At 38.1% G+C, this 24339-nt stretch overlaps 1 protein-coding gene across 3 annotated transcripts in view; it reads left to right on the forward strand.

The window, feature by feature from the left end:
* DIAPH2 (diaphanous related formin 2) overlaps positions 1-24339 on the forward strand; it is a 953710-nt gene that overhangs the window by 693858 nt on the left and 235513 nt on the right. For all 3 annotated transcript variants that reach the window (XM_055269479.2, XM_055269480.2, XM_055269478.2), the window contains one exon: positions 23102-23237. In XM_055269479.2, the coding sequence (XP_055125454.1) occupies positions 23102-23237 (136 nt within the window). The remainder of the gene's footprint in view (positions 1-23101; positions 23238-24339) is intronic.

The raw sequence follows: 24339 nt of genomic DNA on the forward strand, positions 1-24339 counted from the left end.
ACCATCAAGGAGAACCTTAGATTAACCATGATTCACCCCCGGGACTAAGATAGGGCCCCTTCCCTGAGCATGTGGCTATGTAGAGTGAGCAGCCAAAGCAATCCATGGCTTTGCCAGCAAGTAAGAAGATTGGCAGCACGCGGTGGCTCACGCCTGTAATCCCAGCACTTTGGGAGGCCAAGGTGGGTGGATCACTTGAGGTCAGGAATTCGAGACCAGCCTGGCCAACGTGATGAAACCCCATCTCTACTAAAAATACAAAAATTAGCCGGGTGTGGTGGTGGGCATCTGTAATCCCAGCTACTTCAGAGGGTGAGGCAGGAGAATCGCTTGAACCCAGGAGGTGGAGGTTGCAGTGAGCCGAGATCGTACCACTGCCCTCCAGTCTGGGCGACAGAGCAAGAGTCCGTCTCAAGAAAATTAAAAAAAAAAAAAAAAAGACTGGCATTGCATGGATTGGGACAGGCAACTAAAAGTATCAATACAGCACAAAAGTAAATTGTTGCTCAGTATTATTTGAATTGTCAAACGTTCCAAATTGGCAAAATAAAAATAAATGAGATGTTATCTGAAATACACACTTGGGTTCAATTAAATAGTTTTTAAAAATCTTAGAAAACAGAAATGTAAATAGAAAACATTACCCATTTATTTTGAAGTTATCCTTCACTGTTTGTGTTCTGTCTTTCACTAGAATATACAAGGACATTCTGCTTTTCTAATTTGCTTGAAAAGCTATTAGTTTACTTGCTTTCTTTTTCTCATTCATTCATTCAAGGATTATTTATTGAGTGCCTATTAAACAATGGACACTGTTCTAGCCACTGGCATTGTTTGATTTATTTCAGTAAACTAAAACAGATTTTAAAGCTCTGCCATCATGGAGCCAAATGTGGAAAATGAGAAAATAAACTATAAACATAATTATTAGGAAAATTATATTACAAGTTAGAACGTTAAGTGCTATGGAAAGAAGAAATCATACCAGTGGAATGGCCACATGACAGTGGCTAAAAGGTTTCAACAATAGTTATAAAGTTCCATTGTGCAATCAATTTCTTAAGCTAAGATTTAAACAGTGTAAATGTTTCCTAAAATTCAGGGATCACTGAGTTGTCCTATTTAGAAGACTTCACTAGGTACAGTTAAATGATTTTTATACAAACCCTATTTCATCAGCCGTGTATCCTTATGTGATGTAGAAGAAATAAAAATTAATTCTGTCCCACTTTAGAGAAAAAGTCTTGCCAAGGACTTTATTGTTTCAGTTAAATAATTGTAACATTATCTTCTGGAATATGGAGGATATACAAATAGAGAACTTTACCTAGAAGCCTGGCATAGTGTCTACTTTTAGACACAGATCAAGTTCTAAAATTAAAGAGGAAACACCTGAGAAGAAATCTGTCCTTTTCCTAATGCCATTTCAAAATCAATGGCTCTTGCCTTTGTTAATTAAGCAAGTTAAAACCTTTCCTTGTTCAAGGGAAAACAAAGCAAAACAGTATTTTTGCTATTAAAAATACTAACTAGGCCAGGCGCGGTGGCTCACGCTTATAATCCCAGCACTTTGGGAGGCTGAGGTGGGCAGGTCAGTTTAGGCCAGGAGTTCGAGACCAGCCTGGCCAACATGGCAAAACCCCATCTCTATTAAAAATACAAAAAAAAAAAAAAAAATTAGGGGGGCATTGTGGCTTGCACCTGTAATCCCAGCTATTTGAGAGGCTGAGGCAGGAGAATCACTTGAACCTGGGAGGCGAAGGTTGCAGTGAGCCGATATCACGCCACTGCACTCTAGCCTGGGCGACAGAGCGTGACTCTGCCTCAAAAAAAAAAAAAAAAAAAAAAAAAAAAAACCTAAAAAATACAGATTCAGTCTCAGTCACTACTTCTTCCTCAAGGGAACTCAGATATCTTATTTAAGAAGATAGACATTAACATCCCAAAATGGGTTTCTAGACAGGAAGCTCTGACAAAAGGTAAGATGTATAGCAAAGCATGTAGTGAAGTAAAAGCATATTTTTAGTGCCAAAAATATGAAAAATTATAAGGAACTTACAAAGACATTTAGTTCATCTTGGATTCCTTTCCCCTGGTCCTTGTTCTCTGCCAACTGTCAGCTAGTTGATCTGATAAACTAATGCAGTACTAATGTGTCACTCATCCTGTATTACATACATGCCCTTTAAATTCAGGACAATGCCTTAATCCAGCAGAGCAATTCTGCTGTCAAGAACTTCTTGCAACATGGCTAGCTGATAGAGGAAATATTGGAGGGAAAGACAGCCTTTCTTGTACCTCTGAAAGAACATCATATATGTAGCTGCACAATCTTCCTGGGTCTAGAATTGTTCCCCCCACCTCACACCCTCCTCCTAAGGACATTTCACAATTTAACCTGTCTGTTCTGGTGTCATAATATAGCTTTGTCAAATTGGCATCTTCCTGGGAGTGACCTCCCCTTCGACATAGATCAGAGAATTCAGGCAACCCAAAACCCCGATCCAGCCCACCCTGTCTTTTGAGAGGCTGTAAACTCAGGAGCTTCATTGGCAGAGATGTAGTATCACCTCAGCTTTGATTTCCCCTTTCTTTCTGGGTGATATTTACTTTTTTATATATTGTCCCTTAGGCAGAAATACTACACTCCCCTTGTAGGCTTAGCAGGATGTCTACAGGGGGTTACCCCAAGCTTACTGTGTGAAACCCAAGCCATGCTCAGCTCACTTACTCATCCAGGGAGACGAAAGACAATTAGTGCCTTATAGTATGGTAGGTACAAAAGAAATGTTTTATACTCCAGATTTCCTCCCTACTCTACGTAATGGTATGGTACATATACAGCCTGATCACTAGAATAATCCTTTGTCGTAATGAAGGCAGGATTTCTTGGTTTGATTTTCAGTAAAAATATCTCCTGGTTTTTTTGTTTTTTTTTTGGATCCCCTTCAATCTTAAATAAAGCATTTCCAAAGGTCTACCTTTGGTCCTGCATATTTTTTTTCCTGGGTAGTTCATATCTATTCCAATGGCTTCTACACTTTCCTGAGTTGTGATTTTATTCTTCAGCTCTAGACCCAAGTTTATTTTCTGTTGGATGCCTCTAACTAGATTTGCCACAACTACCTCAAACTCAGCATATTCAAAATGGAACTCATTACATCCTTTTCAACTTTCTCCCATATTCTCTTTGGTTGATGGCACAACTTGATATCTTCTTTTCCCTCGTTATTTACATCTGTTCAGTCTCCATTTCTTACCCAGCTTATGCAGTTAAAACTCAGGAGACTCTATCTGTTTTTTATGATTTCCCATCAGAATCTTACCAAAGCACCACTGTTTGCATGCTCTATATTAAGTCTCAGCAAAGAAAAAAAACATCTTACTTTTATCCTCACTTTAACGGCCCAAGTTTCAGTGTTTGTCCTCTCTCCTTCCCATGGACTAGTTGCAGTAATCTTTTAGTTCTCCTGAGCTTAGTCTTAGCACTCTCTAAACTGTATGCTGCTGCCAGATACTTTTTTTTAAAACCTAGGTCTCATTGGGACATTCACCTTCTCAGAAACCTTCAGTGGCCTTCCATGGGTGACAGTAAAGTCTAGTCTAGCATTTGGAAACCCTTGGTAATCTAACTCTCCCCAGCCACTACCCTTTTTCTCTGATTGGAATACAGTCACACTCACAGTCTCTTGGTGAAATTGTTTTCAACCTTCAAAACTCCATTTAGTGGCTACTTTCTCTGTTATGTCTTTCCTAATAGCCCCTGCTGAACTCCAGGGAAAATTACCCTCTATTTGGTACGCTCATCATATTTTTCTTTTTCTTTCTTTTTTTTTCATTTGTTTTAGTTTGTTTGTTTTGTTTTGTTTTGTTTTGTTCTGTGATGGAGTCTCGCTCTGCTGCCCAGGCTGGGGTACAGTGGTATGATCTCGGCTCACTGCAATCTCTACCTCCTAGGTTCAGTTCTCCTGCCCCAGCCTCCCAAGTAACTGGGACTACAGGTGCACACCACCATGCCCAGCTAATTTTTGTATTTTTAGTAGAGATGGAGTTACCATGTTGGCCAGGCTGGTCTCAAACTCCTGGCCTGAAGTGTACTACCTGCCTCAGCCTCCCAAAGTGCTGGTGTGAGCCACCACACCTGGTGCTCATATCATGTTGTTAATGTAGATTTTGTAATATTCAAATAATTGGTGATGTACAGACCTGCCTTCTTTGTGCTGTGAATTCCTTTACAGTAAATGTGTCTCACTTATCTTTGAATTTTTATTACACAACAGAGTGTGTGGCACATAAAAGTAACCAGCAAATGTTTATTGATTGGTAACCATGTTTGTAATTGGTAATCATGTTCCTACTGTTCTAGAAATCTAATAATAAATGGTCTTTTAGATTAATATTTCGAAGCCCTCCAGCTGTTTCTCTCTCTGCCTCTCTCTTTCTCTCTGCCACCTTTGCAAGATCTTTCATTATTTTAATGACTCCTTTTACTCTTCGTCAACATTGATTTAGCAAATATTTGACTTAAGTACTTGAACTTGTCTACTTCCACTCCATCACTCTAAGTTGTGAAATCCCAAAGTGAGCTATATTTTCCTGGTATAATTCTTGAGCAGAGCTAATAATAGGCACAGGAAGTACCTCATGTTTACTCCATTTTATTTCTACATTCTAGCATCAAACCTCTCATTTGTCAGCCTTTGTGATTTACTGTTCACTTATGATTGACCGTGACCATTTACATCTTCATTATTTATCCATAGCCAGCAGACACCTGCTTATGTCACTAGATTTTTTTTCTCTTTATGATGAAATCATTAGAGAAGGACTATTCTTCAAACATACCTTCAAACATCTTTCTACTTTCTCTAAGTCTTACTATCTTCAAAGATCCTTTGAAGAAAGAATTAAAAATTCCAACTTCTCTTTTCTGGGGAGTTGCTATACTTTTAAAAAGTGTAATAATTATAAGTTTCATAGGATAAAATTTTGTCATTTTAAATTTCTTAAGTATATTATAGTGTCATATTTTATTTTTATGAGTGCTTAAGTATAAGCACAATATGCAAAAAGTAACACAGATTTCATTGCACTAGAGTATCCATGAGTCAAAAGGGCATACAGAAGTTTACATTGAAAGAAGTCAAGTCTAACACATGACATTTATTATTGCAAAGTGTTGTACAGGAAATAAAATTCAGTGTGTCTGTAAATGCCCTAAATCCTCTTATAAGTTATTTGTCCAACATGTTAAGCCTAATGGAAAAAAATCCCTTTATACCAATAAATACGGCAACTTAAGCAGAAGATTCATGATGAAGCCAGAAAACTCTATAAATAATGGGATAGTACCCAGGGAGGAGGGAGATAAAGGAAAGGGCAGTAGATCATTAGCATCGTAAGGAGAGGATATTCCCATCAGTAAGTAAGCAGTGATATTTGGCCAAATCTAGGTCATGATCAAGGATATAATCACAAGTGAGATGTTTTACATTGTGCAATGTAGCTGGCATACTCATCTACAGATGGAATGGCTTGCTTCCCAGAATGCAGTCACTACTATATAACAGTGTCCTTATTATTTCTAGTTTGGAAAAGAGGATTGTAAAGCAGAATATCTCTGGTTCCGAACTCTATCCCATTCAAACCCAATTTTGACATGATCCACACTATTTTGTTTTCAGATATTTTTACAGACCAACTCTCTGCTGTATCATATCCAAGATTCAGAGTGTCAAAGATATGAAATTGTATATTCATTGTATTTTTTTGTTTGTTTTATAAACTAATGACTCAGAAACATATACCTATAGAGCCAGAATAGCCTAGGATAGAAACTGAGGAATTCTCTATCGGTAAAATATCTTTTTTTTTTTTTTTTTTTCGAGATGGAGTTTCACTCTTGTTGCCCAGGCTGGAGTGCAATGGCACAATCTTGGTTCACTGCAACCTCTGCCTCCCAGGTTCAAGTGATTCTCCTGCCTCAGCCTCCCTAGTAGCTGGGATTACAGGTGCTCGCCACCACACCCAGCTAATTTTTTTTGTATTTTTAGTAGAGACGGGGTTTTGCCATGTTGGTCAGGCTGGTCTCGAACTCCTGACCTCAGGTGATCCGCCTGCCTCGCTTCGGCCTCCCAAAGTGCTGGGATTACAGGCATGAGCCACTGCACCCAGCCCTCTATCGGTAAGTTATCTTCGTAACTCAGTCTCCTGGCAAGTTTTCCCTAACCCTTCAGCAGCTAACTAATCTTTCAAATAGTTTTTTAGAGAAAGTAGTTTCATAACTTGACTTGGTTCCATTGCTTTGCCATCCTTAATGTAAACTTCTTTTTAATTATCAGAGTTTCTCTTTTTAAAATTTAAATGCAGGTCCTATTATTTTGACGTGGGAAGCTCTGGAAGATATCTAATAAGACTTGTCCTTTAAATACCTATCCACTTCATGTCCATGGATATAGTTACATCCCTTAATTAAATCTTCCCTGAGCTTAATCATTCATCTTTTGTTCATGGTTTGGCATTTCCCAAACGTTCAGCACTTCTTTTATTCTTCATCGGACATCAGGTTTTTACATATTCTTTAAACAGAGAAGGATCCAGATTTGCGAGGCTGGATTTTATATAATTTGGGAGCAGCCATTTCAGAAAAGGAATATTTTTTTAAAAGAAGTCTTTTTTATTTTTAAATTTTAGCAAAACACATGGCCAGGTGAGCACATTGCCAGTGCCCCTCCCATGCAAGTGAGAAGTCCTAATGCTTTTGCTCATTATCTTCATGGTGAATCTGTCTCTGCCCTTTGAGTCGTTCATCCCATAAATTAACCACAGCTCTTTAAAAAAGGCCAAACTGTCAAAAGGTATAAACCCAAGTAAGATATTGCTATCACATATGCATGCTGGTCTGGTATTTACACTAAATTAATCAGCACTGTCTCCATTAAGTAAGAAATAGTTATTGCATGCATCTTTTGTATTAGGTGCTATATTAGGCTTATAGTTAAGGGTGCTTAATAGAATATCACACCTGAAGCAAACTAAACCAACAGAGTCTACCCTTTCTTTCTTTTTTTTTTTTTTGAGACGAAGTTTCGCTCTTGTTGCCCAGACTGGAGTGCAATGGCACAATCTTGGCTCACCGCACAACCTCCGCCTCCCAGGTTCAAGCGATACTCCTGCCTCAGCCTCCCGAGCAGCTGGGATTACAGGCATGCACAACCACGCCTGGCTGATTTTTGTATTTTTATTAGAGACAAGGTTTCTCCATGTTGGTCAGGCTGGTCTTGAACTCCCGACCTGAGGTGATCCGCCCACCTCAGCCTCCCACAGTGCTGGGATTACAGGCGTGAGCCACCGCGACCAGCTAGAGACTACCTTTCAGAGGCTGTTAAACTAAGCCAACACTGAAGCAAATGTGCATAAAGGATATCTATGAATATCTGAATGCATGTTAAATATGTAATGGATATATTAACATTATATATAAAATAGGGTGAGTGCATCTTGTAGTGATGGTTAGTGAAGCAGCCCTTGAAGTCTCCAATTTAATCTGAGGGAGGAGAGGTTTAAAGGTATGCTTCCTCTATAACTTCATTGCCCTTACCAGCAATATTACCTAGTGGCGTGAGGTTAATTTAAGGACCACCGTGACCGCTAAGTGCTATGTTTTCATACTTTTCCACACCTCATCAGGGCTCCTTTTTTTATTTGTGTTGCTCGGTTTCCATTCATTTTTGATGTTATATATTTCTCTACATATAAAGATTACCCTGAGTTTTCAGACAACATCAATAAAGGGAAAGGTGCTACCCCATAATTACTGAAAGGACATCTTGCTGTCAGTATCTTGGAAGATAGGACAACAAATCATCAAACAATCACTTTCTACTTAGAAAAGCACAAGGTTCTGACTGGCAATCAAGATGGCTTTGTGAAAAACAAATTGAGCAAAACCATCTTAATCTACTTCTCTGAAAGGATCTGTTCCCCGTACTGCAAAAGAAATCTCTCTGTTCACTAGGATTTTTATTCCCTCCCATGTGACAGTCATTCTCAATGATTGAAAAAAATAGGAACTAGACTTTAGAGTACGATTTTAACTGATAGTAAGACAGTGCTCCAGGTGGGTCTGGGAGATAGAGCAAAAGTAGACTAACCCTCTAGTGCTTCTTTTGATGACCCCTAAGAGCCATGAGTGAAAGAGGCTTGTTTGTGATGCTTATTATTGATTCCCCACGGACTAGAACGGTATGTGACAGTGCATGCTGGATAATGAATGAATGAATGTTTCCTGCTTCTCAGTGAAGGCATAAGTCACTGGATATTAATCAGCCTACTTTTTTCTTACCTTTATTGCTTCCCTGCCCTCTTCTTCCTTTCCCTGTCCCTCTCATCACCCAAAGGATAGATAAATTTTCAATGGCAGTATGTCCAGAGAGATTTCTAACACTTCATTAAAAAAGGAATTTTATTGGCTGTGTATGTTCCCTCAGAAATAGGATCAAGCTCAATTAGGAATTAGTAAGATATAAATTAAGGGCACCAAGCAGGTAGCATGCAGACAAGAACATACATAAATTCACTGGAAAAAGATTCTTGATTTTTAGTGGAACAGTACAGTACTAACCATGAATTAGCAGTATATGAGGTGTAACTGTTTTTTAAAGAAGACAAATCAGAAATGTGTAAAGTCAAAGAAATTTTAAGCCTCTTGTTATCTTAATTGAAGGATAATGGTATTACCCTAGATATTTTGGGAACCCTTATTTTGGATTTCCCTAAGAGTTATGCAGCATGTGCTTTAGGTCTTTCCAGGAGTACTAAATATTTGTAATCTGAGGGTGCGCTTGATTTTTGGAAATAGCCAGAAGTTACATTGAGCCAAGTTTTATGAATAAAATTCATGATCAAACTGAGTAACAAAATATCTATCTGGTCAAAAATACTGTGAATATAAAATAATGAGACTAATTTTATTTGATTCAGAGGTTAATTCTGATGAGGAGTTTCAATTACAATGTAATAGCCCTCACCAACACAAGTTTAGGACTTCCAAAGGTGGCTATTTGTAGGATAGGATTCAGCAGATATATCGGAACCAATCTTCTAACTTTACAGTTGCACTTGAAAATGTTACAAAACAAATGCTATAATATTTTAGAAGATTTAGAGCATGAAAAACTGGTAGATATTGGATAGCACATCTCTTAGAGTATTGTTTCCAGCTTTGTCCTCTTCTTTTTTGGGGAGGCAGGTGAGGATGGAGAAAGCTTATAATTTAAAAATAATATCTAACAAGTAGAGAACACCCAGAAGAAAACCTAAACATTATTCAATTTAGGCAAATTAGTCTCTATGAGAAAGTTATTGTTCAGAAAATGGTATTGATTGGCTTAATTTAAAGTCCCAACAGTTTTTCTCAAGGGTCTCTTGGATCCCATCCTTCCCCCCATACCCTACAAGCTAAGAAATTCACCTGTGTTGCATTTAGGGATTAGTTTCAACTTTGTGGAACTCAGGCAATATGGCGGTTCCTGGGGACAAGCTACACCTCCATGAAAAAGTTTTAAGGAAGATATTGACCAAGTTTCTATTTCACAGAGGCCAACAGACAAGACATGGGCTTAAAAAACTGACAGTTTTTAGTGAGGCTTAAGGAAGTATTTCCTTTTCGAGGAGGTTAAGTATCAGAAGAGGTTCCTGAGGGAGGTCATGGAACCCTATCCACAGGCAGAAAATTAGAGCAAACATTTCTCTAGAGCCCTTCCTGTTCTGTAAGTCTATAATTCTACTTGTCAAGGTAATTTGATATTCTTATCCAAGTCTCTAGGGTGCTTTTGCCACCACCTAAATTGGTCTCATCAAAAACCTTATTGATTGTGCTGCCTCTCCCATCTTCTAAGATGGTGACAGTATTAAGGCAGTAAACTCAGAACTCAGACCTGTCACATACCACTTTTTTTGTCATTTCCCTCCACCTATACCTCCCCAAGATGTTTTTTCATTAAAATATTGTTACCAGTCACTTTAGAATTTCATTCTGTTCCTTTGATTCAAAAAAATTATAGATTAATTTCCTATAGTCACTTAAAGCACTTCGAAGATTTTAATCAACAGAGGTCTACATTGGCATATTGAGCTCAGTTGTTTAGCCCTTCCAGATGGAGAGAAATATTCTCAAATACCTACTAAGAAAAATATGTCTGCAGAAACCTGCAGCATTAGAAAACCTTTTCTTTGCTGCAGATTGCAGATTAACTTCTAGCTAATCAGAGTTCAGCATTCTAATGGACTGTGACTGGAGAGACAGTTTTTCCCCCAACTTCAGATCACATGTTTCTGCAGTTGTAAGGCAAATTTTAAAAGGCCTTGGGGATCACAGCCAGCCTTCATTATCCGTGCATGACCGCTTTGTAACCAACTGCAAGTTTAATATCCAAGGAGATTTGCACATAACAGTCTTTTTTCTTTCTTCTTGTTTTTAATAATTTACCTTTGAGATTCTCTTCACCACCATGCTGGTGTGCAGAGATCTGTTTGTCTGTCAAACCTACAGATATGTAGTGCATGTGAAAGCTACATTAATTTTTTATTTGTTTCCTAAGGAGGCTGAACAATAAGCTGGATTTGCTGAATACAAGAGGGCTACTTCAGTGAACACATACTTGAATTCACTTCAGCTGGCTCCCTCACCGGCAGCACAGCAGTTTCTCCTATGATTCTCCCCTCTGCCAAAAGGGAGTCACTTACACAAATAAACTCAAGGACTTTTTGTATAAACCATCCACCTGAACCTGAGAAGGTTTTGTCTGAAACCAAAAGATTACTAGAAAAGCTGTGTAAGGCAGGGTGTGGTGGCTCAGGCCTGTAATCCCAGCACTTTGGGAGACTAAGGCAGGCAGATCACCTGAGATGGGGTGTTCGAGACCAGTCTGACCAACATGGAGAAACCCCGTCTCTACTAAAAAAAAATACAAAAAAATTAGCTGGGCATGGTGTCGCGCGCCTGTAGTCCCAGCTACTCAGGAGGCTGAGGCAGGAGAATCGCTTGAACCCAGGAGGCGGAGGTTGCAGTGAGCTGAGATTGTGCCATTGCACTCCAGCCTGGGCAACAAGAGCAAAACTCCATCTCAAAAAAAAAAAAAAAAAAAAAAGAAAAGCTGTGTAACACTGTGGATCCTGCAAGTATCTCATTCAAAACAAATGCCTCATTTTCAAAATTAGAACGCTTCTTTTCTTTTAACTTTGGAGGCTCTATCTAAACACTAATCTCTACACAAGTGAATTTCCTCAGCGGAATATTGAGCTATGGATATGTCAGTGTGACAAATGTCATGGACATCGGGCCTCTGAAACGCTAAGCACTGGCATTTTTAAGAAAATAAATGTAGATGTCAGTGAACCATAACCTATAGATGATTAGAAAGAAACTTAACCATTCGAAAGTGGATAATGTTTTCTTCAAGGCCTTTAAGATTTTCTACAATAAAGAAATATGAGGTGCGTAGGGAACTATGTGTAGAGACGTTCTCGGTAATTTAATGTTTTGAAAACTCCCAGGCTGAAAACTATTATTATGTAAATCAACTAGTTCCAGCTGCTAATTCTTAGAAAATGGAAAGAGTATCTGAAGTTTAACTAGATGTTGACCTTTTATGTTATGAAGACTACAACAAGGAAGAAAGAATTAGGAAGTTTGTTAGGGGGTTATTTTTTAAGGTGGTCAGGGAAGGCTTCACTCATAAGGCAGACATTCAAGCAGAGACTTGAGGGAGATTTTTTTTTTTTTTTGAGATGGAGTTTCACTCTTGTTGCCCAGGCTGGAGTGCAATGGCGTGACTCGGCTCACTACAACCTCCGCCTCCCAGGTTCAAGCGATTCTCCTGCCTCAGCCTCCCGAACAGCTGGGATTACAGGCATGCGCCACCATGCCCGGCTAATTTTGTATTTCTAGTAGAGATGGGGTTTCTCCATGATGGTCAGGTTTCGAACTCCTGACCTCAGGTGATCTGCCTGCCTTGGCTTCCCGAAGTGCTAGAATTACAGGTGTGAGCCACTGCGCCCAGCCTGAGGGAGGTACTTAAGAGCAGAAGGAATGCAAGTGTAAAGATGAGGAGCGAGGGAGACCAGTGGGGCTGGAAGAGAATAGCTGAGGAAGAGATGAGGACAGAGAGAGGTAATAGGAGGTCAGATCACATAAGGCTTTATATGCTATTGGAAGCACCATTTTTTTTCAACTGTGAGTAGGAATAGATGGCCTCACTGCCAGAAAAAAAAGAAGGGACAGAGATGAGGACAGGGCTTCAGGGGAAGGTGAAAATTAAAGGGTAGGACAGGGAAGTATAGTCTAGAATGGGTATGGAGGGAATGCAATGCTGTCTATAGGAAGAAATGAACGTAGTACCTCAGGAATCAAAGAGGGAAGAAAATTTCTATTTTGTTTGGTTTAGCAGATTACCTATGGTCTGTTATACTTCTGTGTTTCATACCATATTTACACAGGTTAATAAGCATGCCTTTAATCCCTGTCTAACTACAGTATCAATACATTTGTTCAGTGTCTGTTACTGAGGCACCTAACTACTTGAGCAAGCTAATCAAGTTTCAATTACCCCAGTGAGAAAGAAGTTCTACTTCTCTGTTGCAATCGTAGTTGATTGGTTGATGAAGTATTTATGAGATCTTTCATAAGAGGAACTTTAAAGGTCACTTGTACCATAATAAGTGGAAATCGCTAGGAAAGAAAAAGTTTAGCAGTATTATAGTGCTGATAAAGTCTTCAGAGGTACGGACTCTCAGAGTCTAGTTACTGCAGCTGAAAATTCTTTGCCCTGAGCATTTGTCATGATTCCTTCAATCCAATATGCCCTTTAAACACAGTGAAACTATAGAAAAGGAATATCTAATATTGTTGGGTATTAATTAAGGAGTAGGCTTCCTTCCTTTCCTTAATGGAAAGCTTTAATTTGTCTTCAGTTGCAGCTGAAAATTCTAAAGAATCATTTCCACCATCTTATGTAGGTTTTTTCTCTAATGATCAGGTTGCTCAATTCCTTGTTCAGATGCTGAAAAACTCATCTTGACTCACACTGTATTTTCCTACTTGTAACCTGATGTGATCATTCTCAAATGGGAGTGAAAAAGACCTGTACAACTATATGAGTCCTGATTTACTTTTGATATTCTTTAAGATTTTCACCCACCTTTACTATAATAACAAATAAGGACCTCGGCCGAAGGTACAAATCAGTTAGAGGTAACATACATTGGGATCTGTGTTTCCTATCACCTCTTTTCTCCTTAGTTCCAGGCAAGTGCAACAAAAGTGTCAATAGTATAGGCCAGGTGTGTTAGCTCATGCCCGTAATCCTAGCACTTTGGGAGGTTGAGGTGGGTGGATCAACGGAGGTCAGGAGTTTGAGACCAGCCTGACCAACATGGTGAAACCCCGTCTCCACTAAAAATACAAAAATTACCTGGGTGTCGTGGTGGGCACCTGTAATCCCAGCTACTCGGGAGGCTGAGGCAGGAGAATTGCTTGAACCTGGGAGGCGGAGGTTGCAGTGAGCCAAGATCATGCCATCGCACTCCAGCCTGGGCGACAAGAGCAAAACTCCATCTCAAAAACAAAAACAAAAAAAAAATAACTGTCAGTAGTAGCCAAAACAATTCAAGCACAGAATATGTTAACTATATGAAGTAGAGGAAGAGGGAAGAAGAATTTTTAAAAAGAAAAAACTTTTTGGTAAAATGATGAAAAGTTATTGCATATAGAATTGCCTTCCCTGTTTCATTGTCATGTTTAGGACATCTTTGGGACAGGGACAGGAAACTGCTGCTATAACCTTACCTAGTTCACTGGTCTGGACAACCTGTCCATTGCTACCTATTTTGCCTCCTGTTATGACTGGAATGAAATGAGAACCCCACCAATAAGCAAAAAGTTTCCACCTTTCATCCTATCTCCTACTTGAAATCCCTCAGTAATGATATTCCAGCACAGCTAACAGCCTCCTATCAGTAAAGATGGGAAAAGAAAGCTTAGCAAGGCCTGGGGTAGGGAACCAAGTGTGGGCTAATTCTCCTGGTCCTTCCATAAACATTGAGGCAGACTAAGTGAATCCCTCATTCTAAGACAAATGTTCCCTAAAGAAATAAAATTAAACTCCTATTTTCCAAAGCAATTGGACTTTTATTGTACTGTGTGCTTTATTTTCTCAGTGAGGTGACAGAACTAGATATGTTTAAAAAAAAACAACAACAGTAATTCCCCCCCAAATTTACTACCTTTCCCCAGGAACCTTCATCGCTCAGTTTTTGCTACAGTCCTGTAAGGCATGTTGAAACTTGAGTAAAATGATGCATGAATTTCTTTATTAGTCAAAATAGCAAATTAGTCTATCATCTTTATTATTTCTTAGATTTGTCAAATATGATATACTAACACCAAGAATTTCCTCCCAAAACCTCCTGTTGTTTATTCTACCTCTCTCTTTTTTCTCTTGGCACAGAAAGACAAGTCCTATTATCTGTTCAAAGTTGGTGGCTTAGAGAGTGTGTGAGTGTTTTGTTTCTTCAAATTTTTACCTGATGTTGCAAGATTTTCTTTTTTTTTTTTCTTTTTGAGGCGGAGTCTCGCTCTGTCGCCCAGGCTGGAGTGCAGTGGCACAGTCTCGGCTCACTGCAAGCTCCGCCTCCCGGGTTCACGCCATTCTCCTGCCTCAGCCTCTCCGAGTAGCTGGGACTACAGGCGCCCGCCACCACGCCTGGCTAATTTTTTTGTATTTTTAGTAGAGATGGGGTTTCACCGTGGTCTCGATCTCCTGACCTCGTGATCCGCCCGCCTTGGCCTCCCAAAGTGCTGGGATTACAAGCGTGACCCACCGCGCCCGGCCTGCAAGATTTTCATATCAAAAAGAATTCTTTCTCCCCAGTGTGCACGCACATATGTGGACATGCTCCTGGATTGGAGGAAATGGAGTACAGACCCTGAAATGCATGGGACCTTTGTATTGCCCAAATGTGGAATAATATAATAATAACCACCACCATTTATTGAACATGTTTTATGTGGCAGGCACTGTTATTCATAGCTTTATATGTGATTCCTCATTAAATTGCAGACCAACACTGTGAAGTACAGGTACAATCATGTGTTGCTTAATGACAGGAATACAGTCTGAAAAATGCATTATTACGTGATTTCATTGTTGTATGAACATGATAGAGTGTACTTATACAAACCTAGATGCTATGGTCTACTACACGTTTAGACTATACAGTATATGTAAGCCTGTTGTTCCTCAACTACAAACGTGTACAGCATGTTACTGTACAGAATACAGTATATAACACATTGGTAAGTATTTGTGTATCTAAACATCTAAACAGAAGAGGAACAATAAAAATACTGTATTAAAAATAAAAATGGTACACCTGTATTAGGGCACTTAGCATGAATGCAGCTTAGAAGATTGGAAGTTGCTCTCATCAGACACAAGCATACACATTAGCCTAGGACTACACAGGGCCAGGATCATCAATATCACTGTCTTCCATCTCCGTGTCTTACCCCACTGGAAATCTTCATGGGCAATAACACACATGGAGTTGTCATCTTGTGTGATAACAATGCCTTCTTCTGGAGGACTTGAAGGACCTGCTCGAGGTCATTTTACAGTTAACTGGTTATAAGTAGGTGTACACTCTAAATGGTAGAAAGTATAGTATTGCAAATACGTAAACCAGTAACATAGTCACTTATTATCAGTATCAAGTACTGTGTATTGTACATCATTGTATGCACTATACTTTTATAGGACTGGTAATGCAGTAGGTTTGTTTATACCAGCATCACCATAATAAGTACATGAGTAATGTGTTGTGCTCTGACATTATGAAGGCCGTTTCCTCACTAGGTGAAAGGAATTTATTGGTTCTGTTATAATCTTATGGGACTGCCTTCATATATGTGGTCCCATCTGTTGTACTACATGTCATTATGAGATGCATGACTATATTTCACAGATCGGGAAAAGAGGGTTAGCACAGTTAAGTAAATGGCCTAAGGGCATAAAGCACTATAGTCTCTAGAGGAGCTTGGATTTAAACTAGATCTCCCAGCCCCTCAAGGCCATCCTGTGTTCATTATGATATGCTGTTTTACTTAGAAAGTTTGGATTATGGATCCCAACTTAAAATGATCCATATAAAGAGGACAATTTCTTATTATTTTTACTCTGGCCATAAAATTACAGGTAAGACATTTAAAAAAATCAAGATGTGTAAAATTAGAATTATACTTATCTAGGAAATATGGAAATGGACGGTATTCTGGTCAGGGGTTATTTAATAAACATTTTAAGTGTTTTATTTTTAAAAGAGGTGACTGAAAGAATTTAAAAATTCTTCAGTGTCTAGCAAAAAAAAAAACCCAGAAAACTTAAAAAAAAAAAAACTCTAAAAGCACAGTCTCAATTAAAGCTAAGAAAGAATCAGTTGCCCAGAGAGTTCAGGATTAAAAATGTGAAAAATATTTAAAAATTAGCTGGGCTTGGCTGGGCACAGTGGCACACACCTACAATCCCAGCACTTTGGGAGGCCAAAGCAGACGGATCACTGGAGATCAGGAGTTTGAGACCAGCCTGGCCAACATGGTGAGACCCTGTCTCTACAAAAAATACAAAAATTATTCGGGCGTGGTGTCGCAGGCCGGTAATCCCAGCTACTCGAGAGGCTGAGGTGAGAGAATAGCTTGAACCCAGGAGGCGGAGCTTGCAGTAAGCTGAGATCACGTCACTGCACTCCAGCCTGGGCAACAGAGTGAGACTCTGTCATCATTAAAAAATCAGGAAACAACAGGTGCTGGAGAGGATGTGGAGAAATAGGAACACTTTTACACTGTTGGTGGGACTGTAAACTAGTTCAACCATTGTGGAAGTCAGTGTGGCGATTCCTCAGGGATCTCGAACTAGAAATACCATTTGACCCAGCCATCCCATTACTGGGTATATACCCAAAGGACTATAAATCATGCTGCTCTAAAGACACATGCACACGTATGTTTATTGCGGCACTATTCACAATAGCAAAGAGTTGGAACCAACCCAAATGTCCAACAACAATAGACTGGATTAAGAAAATGTGGCACATATACACCATGGAATACTATGCAGCCATAAAAAATGATGAGTTCGTGTCCTTTGTAGGGACATGGATGAAACTGGAAAACATCATTCTCAGTAAACTATCGCAAGGACAAAAAACCAAACACCGCATGTTCTCACTCATAGGTGGGAATTGAACAATGAGAACTCATGGACACAGGAAGGGGAACATCACACTCCGGGGACTGTTGTGGGGTGGGGGGAGGGGGGAGGGACAGCATTAGGAGATACACCTAATGCTAAATGACGAGTTGATGGGTGCAGGAAATCAACATGGCACATGGATACATATGTAACAAACCTGCACATTGTGCACATGTACCCTAAAACCCTGAAGTATAATTAAAAAAAAAAAAAGAGAGAGACAGGATAGAAACCCAGCTGATGTGATGGAAAAAAAAAAAAAAAAAATAGCTGGGCTTGATGGTGCAAGCCTGTGATCTCAGCACTCTGAGAGGCCGAGGCGGGAGGATCACTTGACTTCAAGACCAGCCTGGGCAACATAGCTAGGCTCCATCTGTAGAAAGGAAGGAAAGAAAGGAAAGGAAAGAAAAGAGAAAGAAAAGAAAGAAACTTTGCCAGGCATGGCAGCTCACACCTGTAGTCCCAGCTACTTGAGAGGTTGAAGCAGGAGGATCTCCTGAGCCTAGGAATTTGAGGTTGCAGTAAGCTAAAATTGTACCACTGCACTACAGTCTGGGCGACAGAGGGAGACCCTGACTCTAAAAAAAATTGTGGAATTTCCCCTATTTTGTTGAGTTTTCGTTAAAACTACTATCTCAGTGACTCATATTTAGTGTATAAAAAGATTTTCAATATAATACACACCATGTTTCTTTATATTGTTGCCAAATCATTTCTCTCAGTATCATTTTCAAATCCTTCCAACACCCCTGATCAATGAAGAAATACTCCTCAGTGTGATCACAGTATTCCTCTGGAGCCAGAGTTACCAATTTGTTCACCAGGACATTTCTAATTTACACAATTTTATGGTTATGTGACTCTACTGTCATACAACTTCTGATACTGTAATGAACTGAAAGTCTTGCCAACTATATTCACGTGGGTAACCAGAATGATCCAAAACTCAAAAGAGAAAATGAATACATTCCTAGTTTTTTTTTTTCTTTTCATGAGTGCCACGTTACAGTGATATATATGGAATCGTAAAATTACCTTAGATGCCAATATTATGGTACAGTTGAAAGTCATATTCAGTATAGTTATGAGGGTAGATAGTATCAGGTTGGTATGTTTCCAGGCATAGATTATGTCCTCATAACTTCCCCAAAAAAGGAGGAAGGGGGTTTGCAAAATAAATCATTGAAAACAGATGTGGTCATTTGTCTGTCAATGACTGAATTCTTGCTGTTCAAACTTTTAAATGATTCTGTTATACATAATAATCACAGCTACTATATAATGAGCATTTCCTCTGCATCAGGCTTTGTCTTAAGTGTTTTATATAAGCATTATTTCACTTCATCTGTTTAAGAATCCTGTGATTTAAGTAGTATCTTGATTCTGCAGATGTGGAAACTAAAGCTCAAAGAGATGAACTAACTTGTTCAAGGTCACACAGTTTTCAGGATAAGTGATGGAGCTTTGATGTGAAACCAGATTTTTCTGATTCCAGGATCTTTACTACCAATTGTTTTATTTCTCTGTTCCTGAAATATGCCTTCAGCTTTCAGTGATCTCATGGTGCTTGTAAAGTACTTCAGCAGTCATCTCTGGAATAGGAAGCCATTAGAAGCAATGGAAGTAAGGAATTGTTTGCTGTGATGGTGGTGGTGGTGGTAGTGGTGGTTTATGTTTTCAAATATCAAGGCAAGGTTGGAAGATGCTTGCTTCGTGTAGACCTGACCTGGCATCTGGGCTCCTTGGAATTTTCTGAATCAGTTTCATCCATTTCTTAAAGCTTAATTGAAATAAATGAGAGGTCTTAGCATTTACATGAATTTCTTTCTTTTTTTTTTTTTTTTTTTTAGCATATGACATTTTTAGTCCATAGGTCTTATTTAGTAATTATGCATAGCAAGGGAAATAAGATTTGTAATTTATTCACTTTTTTTTCAGTAAGGCAATAGAGGTTTCAGTGAGAGATTTAAAATTAGGTTGGTGAATATTTTGTAGTAAATCCTAGATACACTTTTCATTATATTTTACTCGTTTTGTACCTTTCACCAACTCTTAACAAACAGATATGCCAGTAAAACTGAGACTTTTTTCTGTAAACATATTTCTTATCTTGTATGAGGTTAGTACCAAAACACGTTTTCAATTAGCATCCTTTTAACAGAACACTGTCCTGTACAATGACAGAATCTAATCAGTTGGCATTTCCAACCCTGAGAAATAATGATTAATGCTTACTTGAGAATGATCTTTAAGTACTCATGAGTTAGTGTTTTAAAATGTTTAGTGAGGCTTGACAAGTACAAAGTAATGTTAATCACAGTCAATTATTTAGGGGATTTTCTTAACCTGACCTTAAATTTGCTCCTACTGCTTTTGTTCTTTTGATTATTTGATGTTTATTTTGTAAGAATTAGGATGATGAGAATACATCCCATCCCTCAAAATAATTTTTTTCCTCACCAGCTTTTACATTTTTAGAAGGGTTAAACAATGTCTTAAAAACTAAAGATTATTGATATGAAAGTATCTTTAAGATTTCCCTTTCTCTTTTAAAATTATTTCCTAAGGAAAGAGAATTAAGCATGTATTTTCTATCCGTAATTTCCTAAAGCCAGAGCTAAGTAAAAACACCAAGAGGAATATGTTATTCTTTTCAGCATAGGGCCTTTTCATGAAAACAGCACAAATGACCTGAATCTTATTCTAGCCTGTGTTGCTTGAAAAATATATGCCTTTGTAGATGTTTTCATTTACTGTCAATAATGCCAAACCACAGAAATGATTTTTTTAATTCTGTTTTGGCCTCTTAAAGATTACACGTGCCATTACAAATTGTGATTGTTTTGTAGTTAAATCTATTCCTGAAACATTTCAAATATAAACTGATAGACCTATTACTTGTTCTGTTTTATCCTTTAGTAGATCTACATTCATGTTTTAGCGGTGCCTGCTGCAAGCTTCCCTCTCATATAAAAATTTAATCTCTTGCCTTATTTTCTTCTATCGCAAATTGTATCAGTTTGATTTTTATATGAACTTTTTTTTTAGTTTTAGCATATTTTCCAGAAATAATAAATACATGGAGAATGCTACAGATTCAAGTTCATGTACAATATAATGCCTACCAATAATCTGTATCAACATTTCTATTTTCAAAATGTGGTTTTGATTTGGGCATTTCTTTTTGTAATCATTTCTACTGTCTTTATTAGATGATCTTAGTCAATCAAAGGATGCTTATAAAAAATCAACAGTCTTGGGAATCAGACTGCCAGGTTTATGAAATGAAAATATAGGATTCCCAGTTGAAGCTGAATTTCAGATAATGAATAATTTTTTAGTATCAATATATCCTAAATATTACATGATTTTTTTTCTATTTAAGTATGTTCCAAATATTATATGAGACATACTTCTACTAACAAAAGTATTCACAGTTTATCTGAAATGTAAATTTAACTGAGAACCCTGTATTTTATCTGACAACTCTATTTGGAAGGCATCATGATAGTGAAAAGGAACATAGAGGCTAATGCCAAACAATCCTAGGTGGTTGTGTTACTTAAGAAGCTGTGTAGCTTTGGGTATGTCACTTAGCCTACCTGAACCTAAATTTCATGTATAAAATGGAACAAATAATACCTAGTTTGCAGGTTTTCTGTAAAGATTACAAAGTATGTATTTAAGACTAGATAATGTTTAAAACTCCTGGTACATAATAGATTTCCCTTAAAGAGTAGCTGTTATTATCAGAACAAAGAAGAAATACAAATGCAAGTAACCAGTCGTTTTTTTCCGTCCATCTTAATAAACTTTTAGTGCAGATTCCTAATGGGAGCACTCAGCATGTGAACAACCCATTAGATTGATAATGTAATAGTCCACCCAGGTCTTGGTGACTGTTTACCAAATTAGAGATTTGACCACTAATAAAATATATACAAGCATTAGCCTTCTTTCTTTCCTCTGATACTTGCCTCTTTTCACGTTACTTACCAAACATCATATAGCTTATTAGTATCAGGGCCTGAATATGTGATGCCTTTTCACATTTTTTTTTCCCTTTTGAGTTACAATTTTACTTCCATCCTGTCTTTCTTAGACATCTATTTATTAATGTGATTAACTTTTATTGAGATAATTTACATACCATAAAATTTACCATTGTAGTTTATATAATTCAGTGGTTTGACTGGGTGCAGTGGCTCACGCCTGTAATCCCAGCACTTTGGGAGGCCAAGCTGGGCTTATCACTTGAGGTCAGGAGTTCGAGACCAGCCTAACCAACATGGTGAAACCCCAGTTGTCACAACTGGAGTGGGATCATACTGGCATCTGGCAGGTAGAGGCCAGGGATGCTGCTAAACATCCCACAATGCATAGGACAGCTCCTACCAAAGAATAATCTAGCCCAAAGTGACAGTCGTGCTGAGGTTGAGAAACCCTGCTTTAAAATTATGATTCTAGTATGCCAGTTTATTTTTAAGTGGTCTTTTTAAGTCTTTGAGTTCGTCTACAATAGCCAGGTATCTTTATGCTCCTAGCCTATTGCTATGGAGTCTAAGAGCACAAAAACAATGACAGGAGAAAGGGGAGGTACCAGTGAAGGTAAAATCATTTAGATTTTATAGGAAGAAATCAATTCTTGCACGTCAGGAGAATTTTGAAAGTGTTTTTAAGGCTATTTTAAACTGCTGTGTCTTTTAACATAAAGAAAAAAATTATTTCAATATAAACCCCTCCAGGCAAAGCCTTGTAGACGTATTCTTGTTATTGAGTCTTTTTCTTTAGGGTTTTTGGAACAAAATAGTTTTTGTCAAATAGCTTGTACATGCTATGAAGTATATTTAATCAATAATAATAGAAAAAAGAAACAGCAACTTGATGGAGGGAACTTGTAGTTGATATGTCTCTGCATTCGTGATTTATCTGAACTCAAAGGAAGTTGATATTCCAGCTGATCACATTAATTCAGCTTTGTCTAATACCAACTACTGGAATGTACTCATTCACTTATGTTCCACAAATAATCTATCCAAAATAAAACAGACAATAGCTTGAAATATGTTTCAGCATTTCTAAATATTTTGGCAAGTAAAAAGCTGTCATATTTGAAGGTATTTCTTTTCTGTGATAATACCGGTGATTGTTTCACGCCCTGCATGATGAGATGTAATCATTATCACCAGCACCAGGACCACCGTCATCACCATTATAGACTAAAATTCCTTGATTATGATATATCAGGATCTATTCTAAGCACTTTATGTTTGTATCATTTTTCCTCACAAAAATCCTATAAGGTAGTTTTTTTATTAATCTCAATTTTGCAGATAACAGAAAAGTACACAATAAAGGGGGTAAAATACTTGCTGAGTCATATTTCCTTACTAAGTCTTCTCATGTGTCAAACTAGTTCATATTTTAACGATAGATAAAGTATATTTATTGTTAAATCTGTAACATTGACGTCCTTAATTTTCTGGCACCCTAGATAATGGCAATTAAAGACTGAGTTATTTCTAAATCTTTTTTCAAGAAGAGATATTTTACAATTAATTGTCTCTCTCAAAAGTATATGTATGCACCTTCAGGCTGCTGTAATACCTTCCCATCTCTGCATATTCATATAAATTTAGAACTGTGCAATTTCTCCATTATATAAGTAATGGAAAGGTTTTTGTTTAACTTTGTTTATATGTATAGGAAGCAGTGAGAGAAAATTTAAAACTGTGCAATTCCTCCATTATATAAGTAATGGAAAGGTTTTCGTTTAACTTTATTTATATGTATAGGAAGCAGTGAGAGAAAACAATAAGAGAAGAGAAATGGAAGAGAAGACCAGGAGGGCAAAACTTGCAAAAGAGAAAGCTGAACAAGAAAAGTTAGAACGCCAGAAGAAAAAGAAACAACTCATTGATATAAACAAAGGTATGAAAATATTTCCAATTTTTACAAAAATGCAGAAAGCACAAAATAATTGCAGTTATTTATTTTTGGATTATAAAGTAAATTTTCATAGAAAATTCGCAATAGTATTAGTTACTTGTGCTAAATTTCTCTCATGATGCCATGTGTGTTTCCTATCTCCCTACATTGAGCATTCAGGATTTTTGATAACCAATGCAAGATGATATTTTGTTGAGATAGTGTTTTTCTCCCTACTTTTCTTACCATAGTATATTATATTCTGGATGAGGCAGTGGGGAGGGAAAAAGAGGGTGAGATGAAATGTGAAAAACGGGTATGGGGAGATAAGCTGTTGCGGGAAGTCAGGGACCCCAAATGGAGGGACCGGCTGAAGCCGTGGCAGAAGAACGTGGATTGTGGAGATTTTATGGACATTTATTAGTTTCCCAAATTAATACTTTTGTAATTTCTTACGCCTGTCTTTACTGCAATCTCTAAACATAAATTGTAATGATTTCATGGATACTTATCACTTCCCCAATCAATACCCTTGTGATTTCCTATGCCTGTCTTTAATTTAATCTCTTAATCCTGTCAGTTGAGGAGGATGTATATCGTTCCAGGACCCTGTAATAATTGCGTTAACTACAAAAATTGTACAGCATGTGTGTTTGAGCAATATGAAATGTGGGCACCCTGAAAAAAGAACAGGATAACAGCAATTGTTCAGGGAATAAGAGAGATAACCTTAAACTCTGACTGCTGGTGAGCCGGGCAGAACAGAGCCATATTTCTCTTCTTTCAAAAGCAAATGGGAGAAATATCGCTGAATTCCTTTTCTCAGCATGGAATGTCCCTGAGAGAGAGAATGCGCACCTAGGGGTAGGTCTCTGAACTGGCCCCCCGGGGCGTACCTGTCTCTTATGGTCGAGACTGCAGAGGTGAGATAGACTCCAGTCTCCCATAGCGCTCCCAGGCTTATTAGGAAGAGGAGATTCCCACCTAATAAATTTTGGTCAGACCGGTTGATCTCAAAACCTGTCTCCTGATAAGATGTTATCAATGACAGTGGTGCCCAAAACTTCATTAGCAATTTTAATTTCGCCTGGGTCCTGTGGTCCTG

Source organism: Symphalangus syndactylus, chromosome X, assembly GCF_028878055.3.
Source record: "Symphalangus syndactylus isolate Jambi chromosome X, NHGRI_mSymSyn1-v2.1_pri, whole genome shotgun sequence".
NCBI classification, from domain to species: domain Eukaryota; kingdom Metazoa; phylum Chordata; class Mammalia; order Primates; family Hylobatidae; genus Symphalangus; species Symphalangus syndactylus.